This window comes from Pogona vitticeps, chromosome 1 (assembly GCF_051106095.1).
Source record: "Pogona vitticeps strain Pit_001003342236 chromosome 1, PviZW2.1, whole genome shotgun sequence".
NCBI classification, from domain to species: domain Eukaryota; kingdom Metazoa; phylum Chordata; class Lepidosauria; order Squamata; family Agamidae; genus Pogona; species Pogona vitticeps.
The window spans coordinates 305,614,183-305,635,102 of record NC_135783.1 but is presented as its reverse complement, the minus strand read 5'-3'; the positions used below and the strand labels follow the sequence as shown (position 1 = coordinate 305,635,102).

Genomic DNA, 20,920 nt, shown 5'->3' with positions numbered 1-20,920 from the left:
AGCACATTTGTACCCACATATAAATGTTCCCCAGAATCGGTACTGAAACCAGCATTATTCCATTATGACTACTGTGTGTTGATAACCTTAACTTCCATAGATTTGTCAAACTTCCTTTAGATCTATCTAAATGGACAGTCATGTCTAACCCTTGTAACATTTTATGCATTTTAATTATATGCAGCATGAAGAAGTACTTCCCCATACAGTGCACAGTTTTGTTGACTTTTGTCTAGGATTGCCAGAGTGCAGGTGGAAATCTCAGGGAGCTTATGTGCTTCTCTGGGTCTATATATGGGAAGACAAAATCTCAAAGTGAACAGCACTAGAGAAGGAGGAGTTTGACATTTTATCTTTAAAGTGTCTTTAAAATCATGACTATTCCCTCTTGGCTCCAGGGCTACCTAGGTCACCATCAGGTGTTTGTGTATCACTTTCTTTAAATGGCATGATGGGTCCATGTGTGTACATGCACAAGCTTTCTTCCGAGTCCCCTCTCCCCATTGCTCCCAGATTTTTGGCATGGTGACTTTGAGCCCAGTGTGCCATATGGAACAAATCAGTGTCATGTCTTAGAAGCCTTCTTGTTGCACATGTTCTGGCAGCAGAGGTGGAAAGTCTAGGAAAAAACTTCCTACTTCTGACCTTTGCCCGTCCTTCCTCTGTGACATCACGGACCCCCTCTCTATTCTAAGATTTTGACCCTAAAATCTCAGGCAATGGAATGCTGCTCACAGATTATCTCTGAATTATAAAATGAAGAGCAGAGCTGAATACTCTGATTTGAGTGTTAGAAAGATGTCTCATTGAAATGTTTGCATCCCTTCATGCAAAGAAATGTACAGAGAGTCCGTCTACTTCAGTCCTCACCTAAAGTGGTCTTCCAGGCCCTCCCATCTTTGGAAACTTGCTGAGTGGAAACCAAGGTCAAGGACTTGGTATGGTATCCAAGAGAACACATGGTCCCATCCCCCCCTCTCTCTTGTTTGTTTGTTTTTTGCTTGCTGCCTAATCCTTTTAGGAAGACTTCTTTTTTTAAAAAAAAGTTTGAGCCTTTTGTATTTATTTATTTATTTATTTATTTATTTATTTATTTATTTAATATCCCGCCTATCTGGTCGGGTTAGGACCACTCTAGGCGGCTAACAACATAAAATAGACAATAAATATATAAAACAAATTTATACATGGTGAAAACATAAAAACATTTGCACAGAAAAGGAGCAGATGATAGACAGGGAAAAGAAAAGAAACATCAGGAATTGTCTGGAGGGAAGGCCTGCCGAAACATCCATGTTTTTAATTGATTTTTAAAGATACCCAGCGAGGGAGCCGCACGAATCTCAGGAGGTATGTTGTTCCAGAGGCAAGGAGCCACCGCCGAGAAGGCCCGATTTCCTTCCGGGCCTCCCTCGGCGTTAGGCTCCTCAACCTCACCTCCTGGCTCGCACGTGTGACACGGGTAGATCTTGGTGGGAGTAGGCGTTCCGCCAAGTATTGAGGCCCTAAACAGTTCTGCTTTCATGCTGGCGATTCTGCTATGTTTCATCTAATCATAGCAATGTTACTTTTTTAAATAGAAAACACTCTTGATGTTAGCTGTTTGTTCAAATGGATATTAAATTGTCTTGTATACTTTGTGTGGAAAAGGTGGGGTAAAATATTTGCAAAAAAAAATGTAACCTCTATACTTGGAAGATGTGGGGCATCTGTCTATAATGGGAGGTGCTGAACATTCCAGGTCAGGACTGCCAGTTGTTTAATTCTGATTTTAATCTACAGTGATTAAAGTCAGCCCCCCTTCCCCACCAACTGGCCCCACATAAAATGATCAGCTCTGTAAAGCAAGCAGCAGGAACCATCTGTTTATCAGGTATTAACAGTAGGCCCTTGTAAAAACAAGAGGCCTGTAATTGTTAAGCTGTATAAAGATCTTTGGACTGGATCCATTGCCTGTGGGGTGTTATATCTTGCATGTGTTATGTGTGTTATTTCTTATTTTTATAGACAAGTGTCATGATTAGCATGCCACATTTATAAAAACAATTGTCAAACAAAAGGCCCACTTGATAATGTCGATCAACGCTAATGTTTATATTCTTTGTAAGAAAACAAAAGAGGCAAATTAACCTGAGGACCCATTTTGTAAGGGAAAGCCACTTGAAGAAGAGTAGTAATAAATGAGCCAGCTAAAGTGTCCTGGTGGGGTTTTGTGGTGAAAGCAAGAGCAGCTAACTTATATGCTGACCACTTTCCTTGGTCTCATAAATGTGATTATGTAAAGCTGCTGCAGTACTGTGGCAGTAATTTACTATTCCCTGCAGGTCAATTTTATATTTAGCATGCTGCATACTTGTCAGTTTCTTGGGAATATTGGTATTCAAAGGCAATGAAAGTTAAACAGAGTTAGTGCAGTCCAGCTGTGCGAGCCCCACTGCAATTGTATCTACTGTACATTTTGTACAGATCTCATTCATTTTGGCTGGTGGGGGGATGTTTGTGCAATAAATGTTCCTGATGGTTTGTGCTTACCCTGATATTTTGTTTTAATTGTATATCCTATATATTTACAGTCAGAAGTAGATCCAACTGTTAACTCAGTTGGGCTTACTTCCTGGAAAGTGAGTATAGGGCACATTAAAATATATTTGCTCACCACTTAAACTGTATATTTATTTGTCTAATATCATTGACTTCATGTTTTTTGTATCTATTTGTTCACTGAAACGCACACACACAAATACAAATCATGTGTGACACTAAATTTTCATATACTGTTTTGTTTTCGACTTTGCTAGCCTAGAGATCTCTCCGAATGGGTATGTTCCTTGTTCGTTTGTCTAATCATCAGCCACTGCATGAAACTCACTCCATTTTGTATTTGTGATAAATTAAAACCTTTTGTTTGTCTGTGATTTCATTTTGTATGCTGTTTTTTTGTGTGTGTTTTATTGGGCCCATAAAACATCAGGACTAATCATCAGCCAAAAAAGATTGGTTATTACCAAACTTTCTTCTGTTCTAATTGTTGTTTGAAATAATTGTCAAGAAATATTTGATGGATTACTAGCCTTCCTTAACTATATTTCATAAATGGGTTTACTAAGAAGTAAATGCTATTTATTTCCATGTTATTTACTCCCTGACAAATGTGAATTGCATGGAATGTGCAGCCCAAGATGTAGGGGACTGAAAATCTGGCACAACATCTTGAATACACAGATTTCTTTAACTTGCCTTGAAAACAAATACTTTTATGGAACCATAAATAGGACCTGTAATGAAATGTTGCAGTTTATCACTTCCTCCTACTAGGAGTACTCATGTTCTAGCAAACCACTCATGCTGTCCTGTAATGTAGCAAACTCACGCAAGGGCATTCCATTCTCCTGTTCATCTCCCCAGATTTCCATTTTTTATTTCCTGTTGAAACAACATTCTGTGACTACTGAACAAGCTCAATATTTTCCCCTTAGTTATTATTATTATTTTTAAAAAATGATGTTCTACAAAGTCCAACATAAACAGCCTTGAGCCCTGGTACATCTTTATTGTTTCTTAATTATCTTGATTTGGATCTGCTTTTTTCGACACTCACTACCAAAGTGTACTTTTAGAAGAAGTGTTAATTATAGTGCACTGAAATAAGGATTTGCATATTCTGCTGTGAAAGTCTCAGCTTTAATTTTTAAAAAAGTGTTATTAGGTTAATGCCATGAAGACAGTTTTGAAGGAATATATGGCACCACAGAAGCTAGAGTGATAGCACTAAGAATTTTCTAGTGGTGGGAGGACAGATGTAAAAGAGAAGAGGGCTTCCCCTATACTACTCTTCTTTGCCTCTAATTAGTGCAGAAAAGAGCATTAGAAGATACAGTATATTCAAATTTTCTTTTCTGTATAGTTATTAACAACTATTGTTGGCAACAACTGTACAACTACTGTTTTCTTTTGACATGTATGCACAATTCTTATATATCAGTGAATAATTTTTGAGTGTTCAGGTGTTTTTGTCTTCACTTTCCCTTAAGCTTCATCCATTATGAATTCTGAGATCTCGTCTAAAAATCCAGTGTCACAAAATTTGCCCACCCTAGATAAAGTTGAGACCATTCAGTTTTTTTAGCCCTGAATTTGTGCTATTTTCAAGGCATCAAAGATGATGATGATTTTAGTGGAAATAATGAAAACATAAAGAAAATCAATTGGCTAGTTACATCATGTTTGCGTGGTAGCTCCTTATGTTGATTGAGATGAAACATTAAAAGTATGTGTGATAACGGGCCCTGGTGATCTAGGAGGTCTCTGCCATTGCTGCAGCCCTATTACAAGAGAGAAAGAAAAGACGTTGATTTGTAGGTGATACTTAAGGGTATTTGTACCCTATATCTATGCATTTGTGTCTTAGCATTAGCTGGATCATGACAGTTTGAGGGAATCAACCAGAAAATGTGTTAGACAAGAACAATTAACATTCTGAACAGTGAGTTGTTGTTGTTGTTGCTTTTGACATACTATACTGTCGCATAGTGGTAGAGCACTCTCTGGGTGGTTTACAACATAATTATGCAAACAGCAACTTGCCCCCATTCTCTACATGGGGTAACTCATTTTACTGATCTTGGAAGGATGGAAGGTTGAGTCAACCTTGAGCCAGCTATCTGAACCCATGGGGTTTAATTCAGATTGTGAGCAGAGGCTTGACTGCAGTAATGCAGTTTAACCGCTATGCCCGAGGGCTCCATTGCTAACTTTCTCTGGAATGGAGATGATATGTTTGTACAGTTAAATTAGGACACACTCTTGGAGGCTGTTAGGGCTGCTTCTCTGTGTGATATGCACGGTCAAGAACGGCCAGCCTCTGAATTCTGTATAAGCTGGATATAACATCTGAGCAACAATAAGCAGGGAAGTTGTTCCTAGGAACAGTATAAGCTAGTGGCATTGGCAAGATTCATATAATCAAAATCTATGTGTGAAATGCAATGTTGATGAAAACGCACTTCACGTCATATTGACTTTTTTGTGCTAGAAGGAGTGATTGTTAATAATATTTTATTTATTTATGTATTTAATTTCTATCCCGCCCCTCTTGACAACGTCTACTCAGGGCGGCTTACAATACCGTGATGAAGAAGAACAGACATTTTTTAAGAATAATTAAGATGAATTAATCATTCTAATAATAATAATAATGCGTTTTCAAGTCAATTCTTCTGTATGATGACCCTTTTCATAGTTTTCCAGGTACTGTACAGAGAAGTGCCTTGATATTCCCTTCTTCTGATGCCACCCTGGGACTGTGCAGCTTGCCCAAGGCTACACTGGCTGGCTCTTCTAGGAGGCACAGTGAGGAGTCAAACTCCCAACCTCTGGTTCCTTAGTCAGATGCCTCACTTACTGAGCTATCTAACTAGCCAAAGTTATTTAATCTGCATATAAAATTTATGCAATTCTGTCTATTATAGTGTGTGGGGGAAACAAAACAAGATGATAAACTTAGTAGGGCCAGTCAAGAAGTTGAAAGGTTGTCAGCAATCATTGTACAACACTTCTTCAGACAAAATGTTATGTGACACAAAACTGGAAAAGGATTTAAGGGATCTTTTGAAGTGTGGTGAAGTCCAATAGGGCTGTTTTATGATTTTAAAAATATTGAAAAATCTGATGTCAAAATTAACATAGCATCTTGATGAGGTTGCTTATATAGGATGAAGTTGGAGGGCTCTGTACTGCCCTCCACAAAGTGGTTTGGTTTTGCTGATTACTATAAAGAATCCTGACACAACCTCTTCATTCTTTGTTCTCATAAATCCCACACAAAGTAATCTTAAAAGACCAATCAGCAGAGCATTGAGCTTCAGGTTTTTGTGTCACACTAAATTTCTCTACTGCGTAAATTTATCCTCCCATTCCACTGGAAAATTAGTGATTACTTAAAAACCTACCCTCTAAGGAGACAAATGTCAGCGTAAGCAGGATTCAAATTCCTGAAGGAAAAAAAAAGATCTACAACTTATTCTCTGTAGACATTGCAGCTGATCGTTTTAATTAAAAATTAATTTTCTGGTCAACTGTGCCTTCCTCTTATTCACTGTTGCTTCTAGTTCTGTATGAAACAAACAAGCACAGCTGTTATTTATTGTGGGTTGAGCAGCTGGAATGGTAAAAATGTTTAATGCAGCAATACAGCAGTGTTTCTGAGGCAAAGCTCTTCATTTCTAAAGGAAGAGATGCAGAGGCTCAAATATATTTTGGGAAATACTCCCTTTTCCTCTGTCCTGGATTTCATAGGGTTAACTTCAGTTGTGAGAAAGGATGATGTCTGATCGCCCTGGAAAGGACCGATTAGCCAAGAGTGATCTCTCTTAAAGTGACGCTTCTGTAGGTTCTAGAGAAATCACTCCCGCCTGCCCCCCTCACAAAAGTTCAGTTTGAGCATGGAGCAAGGCTGCTTTGATGATTTCCTATGTGAATACTTACACTGGCCCAAGCAGTCCAAAATGTAAATTGTTTCTTTGTCTGATTGTACCCTTCATTGGGTGTCACTGTGTTCTGCTTTTATTGTGTGACATTCATGGTGACAGCAATAGTGCCAAGGCATAAGTGCTGTCCACAAAGCACTTCTACCAGGGCATTGTGCAATCAGAAAACACATGGCCAATTGTGCTATTGAATTGCACAATCTGCTTTGGCTGGGCGTAATGCCCACCAAAGTTGCACCAGCTTAACTTTATGTAATGCTCAATGATGTGAAAGTTTCACCTGCATTCCTTGGTGGCTTTTTGACAATGCAAGTCACCACCTGAAGATGTAGTAAGTGACAGTTTATATGTATGCCTGAACAAGTTATATGTATGCCTGCTCTTATTATAAGAGTACAATGGCTGTATTTAGAATTAGAAATGCATTTACAGATTTGGAGGTAAGCAATGAACAAACAGAAATTTAGCTATGAATCCATTTGAGGGTAGTTCTCCAAATATCTGCATGTGAAACATAACAGAAAGAGGAATGGATTGTAAAGTGATTCAGAAGCTGCAGTAATATAGGTTGTGCTTTGTAGTGCTGTGGTTGCTATTGCAGATTATCCTGGCCTGTAGTGGAAACAAAACCATCTTCATCTCTATAAAAGCTGTAGATGTTAATCATTAACTTGTGATGCAGATAGTTATTAAATTCTACTTTACTCCAAATGGTTTGTTTCTGTTCATTCCCCCCCCCCCAAATCATAGCAATGTAGTTCATATTATCTTATGTAGGGTCATTTTATCAGTGAAGTGAATAATTTCAGGGCTAGGCCAGGACTATATGCACTTGTAGCCATATTTGTGTTTGGAAAGCATGTTCAACATCTTGTATGTCAGTGACTCAATGCAAGATTTGGCAAGTCTGGAAGCAGAAGTTGAAATTTTCTTGACCCTCCGGCAGAAGGCCAAGTGTTTTTATATCATAAGCATATGTGCCTAACCCATAAGTTTTATACTGATTGCTACTTGTAAGAGCTGTCAGGACACACTTTGTCCTCTGTGCCCCAAGGGTGATTGAATTTTGGAATGGTTTGTAAAAACACAAACATGATTTGTTTTATTTGGAGCCTTTGTCAAGGACTTGGCTTAAAAATGTGAGCTTTGAATGCTAGGGAGGAAGGGATGAGGTGAAAAGAGCACAAAGGCACTTCATCCCATAATTTCAGGGTAAAGTGCCCACTCTGTTCAATCCATGAGACACCACTGGATGGAGGGATGAGGAGAAAGAGAAGGAAGTATCTAACCTGAATGCTTTCTGGAGCTTGTGGACATTATATGAAACCATTTGCATGTACCTCAATGAAGACTTATAGAAAGAGGTGCCAGTTCACTTGAGCATACTGTCAGCTTGGTTTTCCGCTGTGAATCTGTTATATGATTAGAATATTTTTCTGGACAAGAGTTTATATTCCATGAAGGTCTCTATATACTCCTCACTTATGCCCGTATCAGTACACAGATTATTCCTGAGGACAGAGAAGAGAAGATCAGAGCAGGGGAAGGGAAGTGCAGTAGAATCGCGGTATCTGCAGGGGATTGATTTTAAGAACCCCCCCCAGTGGATGCCTGAAACCACTGATGTGCAAACCCTATATATCACACAGTCTCTGGTTCCTTCTAGTGGCCAGTTCTGGTAATACACCTTAGAAATGCATATTTCTGGGGATCTTTAAAAAATGTTTTCAGGCAGTGAGTGACTTTAACCATAGGTACTGATCCCATGTATACAGTGGTCCTATTATATTTATAAAAGATGAGCCCATGAGACGATACATAATATATAGGTTAGTTTGTTTTTTGCATACTTAATTTAAGAGTGTTAATGTTAAATTCATTACTTTCCTGGCCAGGCAAGCCACCAATAAATATAATTTTCAACAAGTAATGTCACAATGCTTTACGTTGTTTAATATCCTTTTAAATTGCTATATCCTTTGAGAGTGTACACATATACTGTATTTTTCCATGTATAAGATTATACTTTTGTCTAAAATCTTTAGACTAAAAATTGAGGGTCATCTTATACACGGAAGTAAACTGAGGAAAGGAAAAAAACAAGTGGAGGGGAAAGTAGGGATCAAAGTAATCCTGCAGGACTTTGATCCCTGCTTTCCCCTCCACTTGCTAAGCCTTAGCAAAAGGAAAGCAGGGATCAAAGCACTGCAGGATGGCTTCAATCCTTGTGTTCCCCTCTGCTTACTAAGTCCCATGAGGCTTAGCAAGTGTAGGGGGAAAGGATCAAAGCAATCCCATGGCTGTATAAGGGGGAAAGGGATCAAAATGATCATGCAGTCGTGGGATTGCATTGATCCCTTTCCCCCACCCCACGGGGCTTAGCACAAAGGGAGAAAGCAGGGATCAAAGTGATCCTGCAGGGCTTTGATCCCTTTCTCCCTACACTTGCTAAGCCCCACTTAGATTTCTTAATTTTTGGTTAGAAAAGTGGGGGGCATCTTATACACGGAAAAATATGGTATACCCACCCCTTCACCTGAAGGGAGAAGCCATGAGATGTATGTCTAATGAAGGACTGGCTCTATGCTGTGGTTTTCATATTTTAATCCCATATTTAAGGGAAACACCCCTACAGAGTTTCTAGTCAGCACAGACAATGGCCAAACCCTCTTGGAGATGTGTTATCCTAAGCTTGTGAGCCTCTGTACAGAGGCAGTAACTTTTGGACCATAATTACAACGAATTCTTCAGCTCAGTACTAGGGATACTATTACAGTACAGTGAGTGAGTGTTGAGAGCAACTCAGCTCCCTTTCTTGTTCAACTCTTTCAGTCACAACAACCATTTACCTGTCACATCCCATACCTCAATGGGGCAGTCACACAACTGAAAACTACTAGCTTTCAAGACATCACAAATAATGTAGTTTGAACAATGATCTCTGCTATGTTGATTTGAAACAAAATTATCCTATTATGGTAGATTTTTTTGGAAAATTCAAGATTACGCAGGATTGATTTGCATGGTCTCAGTTTTTGGTCTTGGTGCATGGGTCCCTGCAGATGAGTTTTAGGGCAGACAATCCCAAACGTAATTTGACCTAAGACATATACCATGCCAGAATCCCCAGTTAATGATTTCATTGCTTTTTAAAGTTTGTTTAGAAGAGAGATTGGAAGTCCTGTAAATCTTACCCTTTCTTAAATTACAGACAATGTAAGTGATGAATTATTAATTTAATCCAGTGAGCTAAATATTTTCATTTTTAGATGTCAACAGCAACAAATTCATTTTTGAATTTCTTAAAATTTTATGCTAAAAAGTAAATTTTCAAAACTCTACTTTCAAGCTCTAATTTAAAGGCTGAAATAGTCTTAATTGTTCTTGATTGCAAGTGAAAAGAAGGTTTAAAATAATACTTTTGGACATAGTCTATTTACAGTCTAAAAAGACTTGAAGTTATATTCTTTGCAATTACATCTGCATACAACATTTCACTGGATGTTTACTTTTCTTAGATCTCCACAGTGCTATAGTCATTAGTAACTAGTTAAGATCAGCTCATTAACAGCACAAACATCTCTTCTCTTGGTCTTATTGAAGTACGCTGGTTCCCTCATATAGATAGCAATAGTTCATAATGAAATACGTATCATTTTTTAGAATACAAGTATAATTAATAACAAAGGCTTAGTGATTCCCCATCCCATCAGTAGCATATTGGTATCTGTTATGGTTATTTATAAGCTAATTCTTGTAATTTTTTTAATGCTTTCTGGAAAGTTTATAAGAAAGGTAAGAAGTGCTTTCAAAACCTACATTATTTCTCTGAATACTCCTTGTTAATATAGTTTGTCTTTTTGATTGAAGTAAAAGCAAAAGCAAAGCGTGCTGCTTATATACCATCCCATAGTGCTTCAAGCACTCTCTGGGTGGTTTACAAGTTAATTATGCAGGCTACACATTGCCCCCCCCCCAGTGAGCTGGGTACTCATTTTACCGACCTCGGAAGGATAGAAGGCTGAGTCAACGTTGAGCCGGCTACCTGGGATTGAACCCCAGGTCGTGAGCACAGTTTTGGCTGCAGTACAGCGGTTTAACCTTTAGTTCATCGTGTTTTTCTGTATAATTTCATTATTAATTTAAAATGAGGTGCTTTGACATGATTGATTTGTAAATAGTCATCTATAAGCATTTTATCACAGTAAAAGTCTTTTGTAAGTCCTTTGGTGTCATCAGTTGGGTGTGCCCAATGTCTGTCTTGAACACCTTTCTGTTTTCTCTTTTAATAGTTTACAGGTGTATGTGAGTGCATTCTCTTTTTAAAAAAATTAATGTAATTAAGAACTTTGAATTCTAATGTGTAAGTACTGAGATTATAATTTTCTACAGGCAGCTCAAGGAGGTGGTCACAGAACACTGCTGTATGGCCACGCTATACTGCTTCGTCATTCATTCAGCGGAATGGTAAGCTGTTTTCTTGAGTTGTAGCCAATTGCTTGTCATTATGGAGGTGCAAAAACAGGGTCAGGTGTAATCTGTCTCATACCAGGCAGAGTAAACAAGAAAGATTGTTTAACAAGTGCCTTTTTCTTTACGACTTTGCCTGTTCCAATAACATCCTCTCTTTGTTTGTTTCATTTATGTTACGAAGAGAATTTGACTGTTCTCTTCCCTTGTCACATGCTTGGGCATAAACAACTTCTCTATCAGGGCCATGCTTGACACTGTATGATCAAATTGCCTTATGCCACAGGAATCTGTCGCCTATTTGCCCTAATTGCAATTAGTACTTTCATTTTATATAAAGCTGTCTGCATTGAGACAGTCTATTTGTTTAAATGACTTAAATTTCCTAACAATACTACTATGATTTTAAAAAATGAATTTAATAAAAAGGACCTTCTCCTAAATTCTCTTCATAGTAAATGATCCTGATGCAGTAATGGCTTGTATGCATGGGAGTGCTAATCTTTGCAAAGGTCTCTATAAATTTCAGAGCAGGAGCAATTTGGTCTATATTTGTGTATGAATATGTAACAAGAGACTAGGCTTCCCTCTTGTGTACATCTAAAATATGCAAATCCACTGAATTCAGGTGCAAGACTATAATGGCTGAAATCCTATTGGGTAACTCTGCCTGCATAATATGAAGCTGTGGAGGTGGTAGGAAAAAGTGACAGGGAGGAAGTAATATCCATGAAGCACTTTCGCAGACATGTTGTGCAACAGCTGCAATGTGAACCATGTAATTGATTGTGCGGTCACAACATGAACTGCACAGTGCTAGCTGCCTGGATATAATGGCTGGCACACTTCCACAAGTATAATTTTTAATAGCCTTTATAACATATATAAATTTGTCTGCCTCTTCCAATGGTCCAATTAACATCAGCGTGTTTTTCAGTATTTGACATGTTTGACTACATCAAGATCTCAGACGGATAAACTTGCATTTGATGTGGGACTACAAGAAAATGCAGCAGGTATGTATCATTTTATATTAGGTTGTAATAGGATTGCAAAACCAGTGACAAACCAAGGAAGATGTGACCAACCAGTCATGTGTTTTGGCCCTCAAATGTCTGATAGAATTATGGCTCAAACTGAAAAAATAGGGTTCAAAAATTCATCTAGTTTATCACAGGATACAAAGCATGTTTGGTGGCTTGCCTTCAATATCTGAGCCACAAATTGCACAAGCTTGCTCTGTGGTTAGCAAATAATTCTGTTTCTCAATTAAGCATTAATATATACATGGTAAGTGGAGATGTAAATGTACATTGTCTAGTCCTCACACATGAAAACGAGGATGTGTGAAATTGTTCTTCTCATCTTGTGAAGGTGGAAGTTTTTACATATGTACACTTTCCACAACAGAAGAAAAAAAATTTGTTCACAGATTGAGTTTCTACAAATAACATTTTAATACAAGTCATACTTAAGACAAGTTGTGAAAAATGACAAAAGATGTGACTTTGTTGCCTTGAATTTCAAGGATTCTGTGGCTGAAATCTGTTGGTTAGCATAGTAAAGCTGCAGCTAGAGTAGACACATTGAATTAGTGGGGATTTGGTGAGTCAATGCCTCTGTAAATGTGACTGATTGGCCTGTTCTAATTGCAACTGATTGTGTTAAGTAATAGGTATTTAGCCAGTGAGTCATTCCCTGCTTGAAACGTGTATGCATTTTCCTTCTTAAAGGAATTTTCTTAAAGGAAAATAACATGAATTTTAGACAGTAACAATTTCTGTGAGTTACAGACATTGATGGGGGGGGGGAAGTACTTTTTATCTTGTTCTTCTTTGACAAGGAGGAATCCTACAGGGCTTGAAAATTCTTTGTTGATGTGCCTTTTCAAGACTAGACAGCTGAAACTGACAAGAGTGAGGAATTTGACAACTGTTATATCTTTAGGTATCTGTTGTACTTATGAACAGAAAAAAAGGTTGAGCATGAATATTATTTATATTGGAGGGCTTTGAACTCGCCTTTATCCTTGCATAAAAATATCGTTTTCCTTAGGTTTTGCGACATGCAGAGAAAGTTTTAAAGAAAACAAAAAACTTACTATATGTGAAAGTGTAATTATCATCATTTTAAATATACCTGGCTTCCATACAGTTAAAACATTTAATCATATTATTTATCAGTCCCAGATACAATTGTTCAATGTTTGAAATATTTTGGACAGACTGGTACCAATGAAAAGAACCATTTTGATTGCAGAGTGCACATGATGAGATGGGAAACAGAAAATGTGTTGACTGGCCCATAGGGCTATTGGGGTTTTGAAAATAAACTCAATATAAAATCCTTAGGCAGTCTGTAACTAGAAAAAAGAGTATACCTGCTCTGACAATTTGAAGGCGACCTTCCCCGCGAGCTTGGTTCATATTGCACTCCAGTTAACAGCAAGCATATATTATGTAATTGGTCCATTACTAGTTTTGATCTTCATGAAAAAAATGACCTTTTTTCTATATCAATTTGAATTTAGTCTTTTGATTTTGTAAAGAGGTCTAATCCTAAAAAATTATCTGAGAAAGCTGACTTGTTTTTTTAAATCTGCTAGAATTGATGTAAACATATATGCATACTATAGGTGAAGCATGTTGGTGGACCATACATCCAGCTTCTAAACAGAGGTCTGAAGGAGAGAAGGTACGAATTGGAGATGACCTTATCCTGGTTAGTGTGTCTTCTGAAAGATACCTGGTAAGGATTTGAGATGCCTCATTATAGCTTTAATGCATGTTTCTACTGGGATTTTGATCAGTTTCAGTTTTCTCCAGTTATAAACTGTGTTTTTCTTCTGTATATTCCATGCCTTATCATAGTGTCAGATTGTTTCGCCTGAAACAAAACAAATGTGCAAAAAAACCCATTCATGTTCCAGTTTGGGAATGGGCCAGGTCTGTGGGACAAAATTGTCCACCTGAATCTACTAGGGACATCACTCTACTGCAGAATTTTCCAGTGGAACACAGTTGGATTGCATGGCAGCAGAACAAACCTCAGTTTTATGGGAAAGCCAGTCATGCTCCTATATGCTTATGAATCAATTATCTAACTCTATAGCTTTGTGGAATAGTCCTTGCAATTTTGCTCAGATATTTGAAAACCACAAGTGGTTTTCAAACCAAGCTCAGTTTCTTAGGAAGAAACTGAGCTTGGTGGAGGATGATATTGGTAATTATAGGCCCGTCGCCAATTTTTCTTTCCTTAGCAAGGTAGTTGAGAGGGTGGTGGCCGATCAGCTACAGGCTCTTCTGGATGAAACCAATGCCCTGGATCCATTCCAATCAGGCTTCAGGCTGCGCCATGGCACGGAAACAGCATTGATCGCCCAGTTTGATGACCTGCTGAGGGAGGCCGACAGGGGCAAAATGTCTCTGCTGGTCCTTCTTGATATCTCAGCCGCCTTTGATATCATCAACCATGATATCCTCCTGGGGAGGCTCTCCAGGTTGGGAATCGGTGGCCTGGCTTTGGCCTGGCTCCGTTTATTCTTGGAGGACCATCCCCAGAGAGGGCAGATTGGAGAGAGTTTCTCAGCCCCGTGGAGTCTCAATTGTGGGGTCCTGCAGGCCTCAATTATCTCTCCAATGCTGTTTAACATCTATATGAGGCCGCTGGGGGGGGGGTCATCAGGGGATGTGGGACTTCGTGTCATCAGTACGCTGATGATACTCAGCTCTACATTTCCTTCTTTTCAACAACAGTGGATGCTGTTTCGTCCCTTGAGCACTGCCTGTGGGCTGTTCAGCAATGGATGCAGGAGAATGGACTGTGCTGAATCCGGGCAAGATGGAGGTCCTTTGGGTGGGCGCCCCGGACATCTGTGGTCTGGGAAACTCTCTTTTGGGGGGGGTGACACCACCAAGAGCGAGGTTCGCAGCTTGGGTGTACATCTGGACCCGGCTCTCATCTTGGAGACTCAGCTATCGTCAGTGGTCCGTTCCGCACATTTCCGCCTTTGGTGGGTTGCTCAGCTGCGTCCCTATCTTGATGTGGGGGCGCTCACCACTTTGGTTCATGCACTCATAGTCTCAAGATTAGATTACTGTAATGCTCTCTATGTGGGTCTGCCTTTCAGATTGACGCGGAAACTTCAGATGGTACAAAATGCTGCGGCCAGACTTCTAACTGGGGTGAAGAGGCACTAACATATTTCCCCCATGCTGGCTGCTTTGCGTTGGTTGCCCATTCGTTTCCATGCTGATTCCAAAGTTCTAGGGCTGATTTCAAAGCCCTAAATTGTTTAGGATATTGATATCTGGCAGAGCGCCTTCTCCTACCCAGTTCTACCAGAGACATTTGTTTTAGCCAGGCCGGGCAGTTGAGGGGCCTAATGCTGAGGGAGGCCCGGAAGGAAAGAATGAAGAACAGGAGCCTTCTCAGCAGTGGCCCCTTGCCTCTGGAAAAACTTGCCCATAGAGATCTTCCTGACTCCCTCTCTGGGTGTATTTAGAAGTAAACTAAAGACATGGCTATTTAGGCAGGCTTTCCCTGCTGCTGTATTTTAATATCTATATTTTTACATCTTGGATTTTTACATGCTATTGGTTTTATTGTTTTTAAATTTTGTTATTCCACCCAGAGTAGACTATCTGTCTAGATAGGCGGGGTATAAATCTAAATAAATAAATAAATAAATAAATAAATAAATAAATAAATAAATAAATAAATAAATAAATAAAGTGTCTGTTTCTTAATTATAATTAATTGGAGTACTTGCCACTTGGATAAAAAAAGCAACTGTGTATATATTATCTCTTGTATCCATTTTTTAAAGAACAGAAATGCTCTTAAATAAAAGTACAGAAGAAAGACAACAAAGTATGTAGGGAGGGAATATTTGCCTTGCTTTAAAGCAGAATTGTTTTTCTGGGAAGCTGATGAGAGAGAAATTCTTTAAAATAGGATTCATGCCCCTCTAAGGGGTTCACATCTACAGTAGTACCTCGGTACTATAAGGGGTTCACATCTACAGTAGTACCTCGGTTAACGAAATTAATATGTAATCCAGAATGTTACATAATGTGGAAATAAACCAAAACATCGATTGCCATAGGAACGGGTGGTGCTACAAACCTCCAGGCACAATGCATCCTGGGAAAACTTTCTTCGCAAACCAAAAAGAATAAAAGTAATTATTTTCAACGGATTACTGTTTGTAAACCAAAATTATGTAAACCAAGGCATTCATAAACCGAGGCACTGCAGTAGGTCCATGGGCTGAATGTTGTGAGCGCTGTCTAAGTTGACTTTAAGAGTGCTGGAAAAGTGTTTGATGGATCAGGTGGGCTGGGAAACAGCTGAAATAGCTACATTTAGATTGGGGTGGACTTCATGCAGTCCCCAGAGACACAAGTATAATTCCTCAGAACACTTGCCCCCCCAACCCCAAACTAATCCAAAATTTGTTACCAATAAAATATTTGACACAGAAAGTCCCACAAGATAATGTGGGGGCAATTATTCCATGTTTTGAGTACCATTTCATATATCTGGGTGGCCCAAAATTTGCCACTAGTTGAAATAAACTGATAAAGGATATCAGTATTTGAGGAAGGGAGAGAAGGCAGCTAAGAAAGTAACTAAACAAATGTGAGATACATATTCAGCACAATCAGAGCAAGCTTTGTACCTCGTGAGGCACAGCTTTTTAACATGAGAGAAAAAGGAGGTTTAATACTGCTTCTACACATGAATTTCTTACCCTCAAAAACACACACACAAGGGATTGACTTTTTAAAACAACAAAGTTTCTACTTTGCACATGTGAGAAATCCAGATGTTATCGATATTTCTTTGTCAATTTGTCTCTCTGTTTCAGCATTTGTCTGTAGCATATGGAAACATACAGGTGGATGCTTCCTTTATGCAGACCCTGTGGAATGTCCACCCCACTTGTTCAGGAAGCAGCATTGAAGAAGGTTTGTTAAATTAGAGGTGTAATGCCAGTTAAAATTACTGTAAAGTTTGTAGCATTGTACAATAATTTCCACCTCTAAAAAATATCGACATTCTTTAAATCTTTGTAACAATGAAAATATTGTTGGCCATGGTTATATAGATGATCCCCATGATCCCTAGTTACTAGGTCACATTGTTATCCATATGTACATTGTGGCCAAGATTGAAGTAACAGCAGAGAGATGCTTTGTGAAGAAATAGGAGGTATCATTTATTTGTCAGAATTTTTAAAAAGCCCTCTCCTGTTCTCCAATTGCATTTTCTTCTATATTGCATTTTTTGTGCATCCATACTCTATATACATTTTCTTTCAGTGTGTGCAAATGATTTTAATGCCCACACAGGATGTCATGGCAGGCACTGTGCCAAAGCCAGCTTTTCTTATGTGGTACCCAAGAAGTGAAGAATTCCAAGGGAACCTGTTTCTCAGAATCTGAAAAATTATAAATTTTGTATTTTCAAAAGGAGAGGAGCTAGTGCTTGTTCATTCTAGCTTGCTTTTCTGGACTGTTGAGTACCAGAGGCATTACAGCATAACTTATTCTTCAAAATACTCCCTTTATGCTATCTTGATAGAGGACTTACAATATACCCCCTCCTCATTTTACCTCCATTTTGCTTATAATCCATCTGAAGAAGAATTGTGGTCCTCCTGAACACTTGCATATTACTTTGTGATGTGAAATAAAGGCATTACTTTCACATTCCTAGAGGACTCAAAATGATTGCTTGTGTTTTTTTGTCTGCTTCAGAGAATCTGTTTGAAGCAGCCACTGCTAAGATCTTGCTGGGGGAAGTCATGCACGTTAAGCAGTTGAAAATCCCCTAATGGTTGATAGATATATCTTGAATCTGGCTTGAATCCAGAATTACTTGAGCTGTTTTGTATTGGCACCATATTATGCAGGCAGTAATATCTAGATTGTGATTTTCTTTGTAATGTTTATGTTCAAATAAATATTAATTTGATGGTTATTCAGTAAGCAAGTTTAAAACAATTTACAGTGAGATGTTGATGAATATGCCTGCCCACCCCCCCCCTTTATTTATCTGGATTGTTGTTTTTCCCCTGAGATACAAATTACCTTCATTTGTCCTGGTCCCCTTGTATTAAATGGACTGGAAAGTTGCCTTGCATTAAAATGTAAATTTAGAGAACAGCCCAATTGTTCAAAGTTTCCCAATCACCTTTTACTACTGTGTGGTATTGATTTGTGTACAAATTATTGCTTTTCAGAACAGGAGCAGTGTAACCTATCAACCAGACCTCTGCTGACACTTTATTTCAATAATTTGGATAGTTTTTTAAACAATAGCAATATAGATGACTAAAACTATGCTGCTACCAAATTCACAACTTCTGTTTTTCTGAATCATTTTTATTGTGCAGCAGGAATGATTGTAGATGTTTTCGTTTTCCACAGCTTGTTTTATCTCATTGAGTTAGGCTGTGAAGACAGAGGTTGGAAGTTCAGTTCTTCGGTATACCTGCAGGGAAAAGAGTCAGCTAGTGTTGCCTTGGGCAAACTGCACAGTCCCAAGGCACTTCTAAAGAAAGGAACAGTAAATCATTCCTGAGGACTCTACCTAGAAAATCCTGAGAATTTTAATATTAATACTTTAGAGTTCCATTGTACTATTTTTAGAAAGAAAATTGCCTTTCTCTCTCTCCTATTTCCATTTTTTGCCTTCCAAATTTTCTGTAGAACTTTGCCCCTTGTGCAAGGCCCAGGGGTTGGGGACCCATGGTATAGTGGATAAAGTGATGGACTAGGACTCTGGAGATCAGGGTTCAAATTCCTCCTACTCGGCCATGGAAACTCACTTGGAAGAGTGGAACTAGTAAAACCACTCCTCAAATATGCTACTTTCTTTGAAAGCCCTATTATGGCCATTAGAAGTCAGTTCTGGCTTGGCAACACGTAACTAAAAAATGATCCCTAGAATGGAATTTTATATTTTTGTAGTTGCAGCATACTCCTTGTTCTCCTTGAACAGCATAATTCTTAGATCTCTGCTGGTTAGCCATGAATATATACAGTCCATTTATAATACTGTAAAACTTATCACTTTTATAGCATTGTTGAATGTTGAAAATGTTTTTCTTACATTATGCTAATAACCTGTACAGTACTATAAATAAGTTACATATAATTCCCCTTATGGGTTAAATTTGAGAGAGAGAGTAGATATTTCACAATAAACCATTGTTGATAAAGATAGAAGTAGCTGCAGTCACATCCTCTCCGATCCTCCTTCACACACAGACACACACACAAACACACACACACAAAATCAGAAGACTAGAGGCTTTCCATTCCATTTTCATTTAATTTATAAAAGATTATGTTTGAAATCTTAGCTGTAGTTTGTTCAAAACAGGTCAGCTTTACTTATTCAGATAAAACACAGTGAATTAATTACAGCGTGTTGGCCAGGATGAGCACCAATTAATTAGAAATGGAAGTCAGTGATTCTGAACATCTTCTTCTGTGGACTAGGAGAAGCAGACAGGAGATGCATAAGCCTAATGTTTGTGTGTCTCATTCTGGCAACATCAAAGCATGGTGTATGATGATGTCCCAATGCAGCCAATGGCTAAGGAGAGATTTATGTTCCCCTTATGATATTTGATCCAAAACTTCCCTGCTTAGTATTCTAGCTGCCAATTATGTATTAAATGCATACATCTACTTTTGGTTTTTAAGATACCAAAGCCTTTCTCTATTTAAATATTTTTTTAAATTAATGAGAAATAATATTCTTTAGGATACCTACTTGGTGGACATGTATTACGTTTATTTCATGGCCATGATGAATGTTTGACAATCCCCTCTACAGAACAGAATGATTCACCACACAAGTAAGTTGTGTTGCATAGCATTTACACTTTCTGTTTTGAACCCCATAGTTAAGTTGCTGAAAAGTCTAAAGGGCTTCCATTGAGAGGGAGCGAGACAGAGAGTGCAGCTCTTTGTACATTTTACTGCAACTCTCTAGGATGTCTGCTTCCCTTTCCCCCTTTGCACAGAAAATGGGTCAGAGTTGTCATAATTATATCCATGCTGTACATATCAGATTGAATGACGAGAAAAAGGAAGAATTGCCATCAACATACTTGTAACCCACAGGAATTATAATGTGTGATGGTTCTGTCCTGGAGTTGCGTGCATTAAATAATATAAAAATGTCTTGTATGTCAAGTATATTTATTCAACAGTAAATTCAGTAGAATTTGTTTTCAAGGAAGATCTCTGGGGAATTATTATGGTTACTGTACCTGTGCCTGGACTGATGCGGAGGATCTCCTAGCTTGACAGCTGCCAGCAATCCAGGAGAGGGACCATTGCCAACACCTGATGGCCTCTGGCCTTTCTGTTTTTCTACCTTGCTGCCACTGCTCATTTACCAATTACTTGAGAATATGATCAGTGTAAAGAGGAATCAGGAGGAGGAGGAGCCTCTGTTTGCCTTATGATCTCTCTCTGGTCAGTTGGATGGGCTAGCCTAGAGAGAGCGAGAGCAAACAAATGGCAACAGTTATAGTGACAAAGAGGAAGGGCACTCTAAAATCTGGAATAAGCACATTACATTGATATCTTACGCAACTACACAGACGAAGATTATCATGCAAATGGGTCTTCCATTGTAGAAGCGGAAGGGCGTGGAGTCACCTGCCCAGTACGCTACAGTATGGTACTTTTCTCTATTTTTAGAAAATTTTAAGGACCCTTGGCAGGCTGAGAGGCTGGCTGGGAAGAATCTCGCAGTTCTGTTCTGCTTTAGCGGAATACTTCTGTTGGAACTGTATTATCTAGTATCAGGCCATACGAGTGTTTAGAATGTGTAGTGCACTTTGTTGGATTGCAACCCTCTACTGATATACTTGATTAAGTTCCAAAAAACCACAAAAAACCTAACAGAGAGAACTGTCTCATCACAATACAAATATA

At 38.6% G+C, this 20,920-nt stretch overlaps 1 protein-coding gene across 1 annotated transcript in view; it reads left to right on the top strand.

The window, feature by feature from the left end:
* RYR3 (ryanodine receptor 3) overlaps positions 1 to 20,920 on the top strand; it is a 420,504-nt gene that overhangs the window by 84,210 nt on the left and 315,374 nt on the right. Inside the window, exons 4-8 of the mRNA XM_078391770.1 lie at positions 10,878 to 10,952; positions 11,893 to 11,971; positions 13,591 to 13,703; positions 16,828 to 16,927; positions 19,737 to 19,830. Coding sequence (XP_078247896.1) covers positions 10,878 to 10,952; positions 11,893 to 11,971; positions 13,591 to 13,703; positions 16,828 to 16,927; positions 19,737 to 19,830 — 461 coding nt within the window. The remainder of the gene's footprint in view (positions 1 to 10,877; positions 10,953 to 11,892; positions 11,972 to 13,590; positions 13,704 to 16,827; positions 16,928 to 19,736; positions 19,831 to 20,920) is intronic.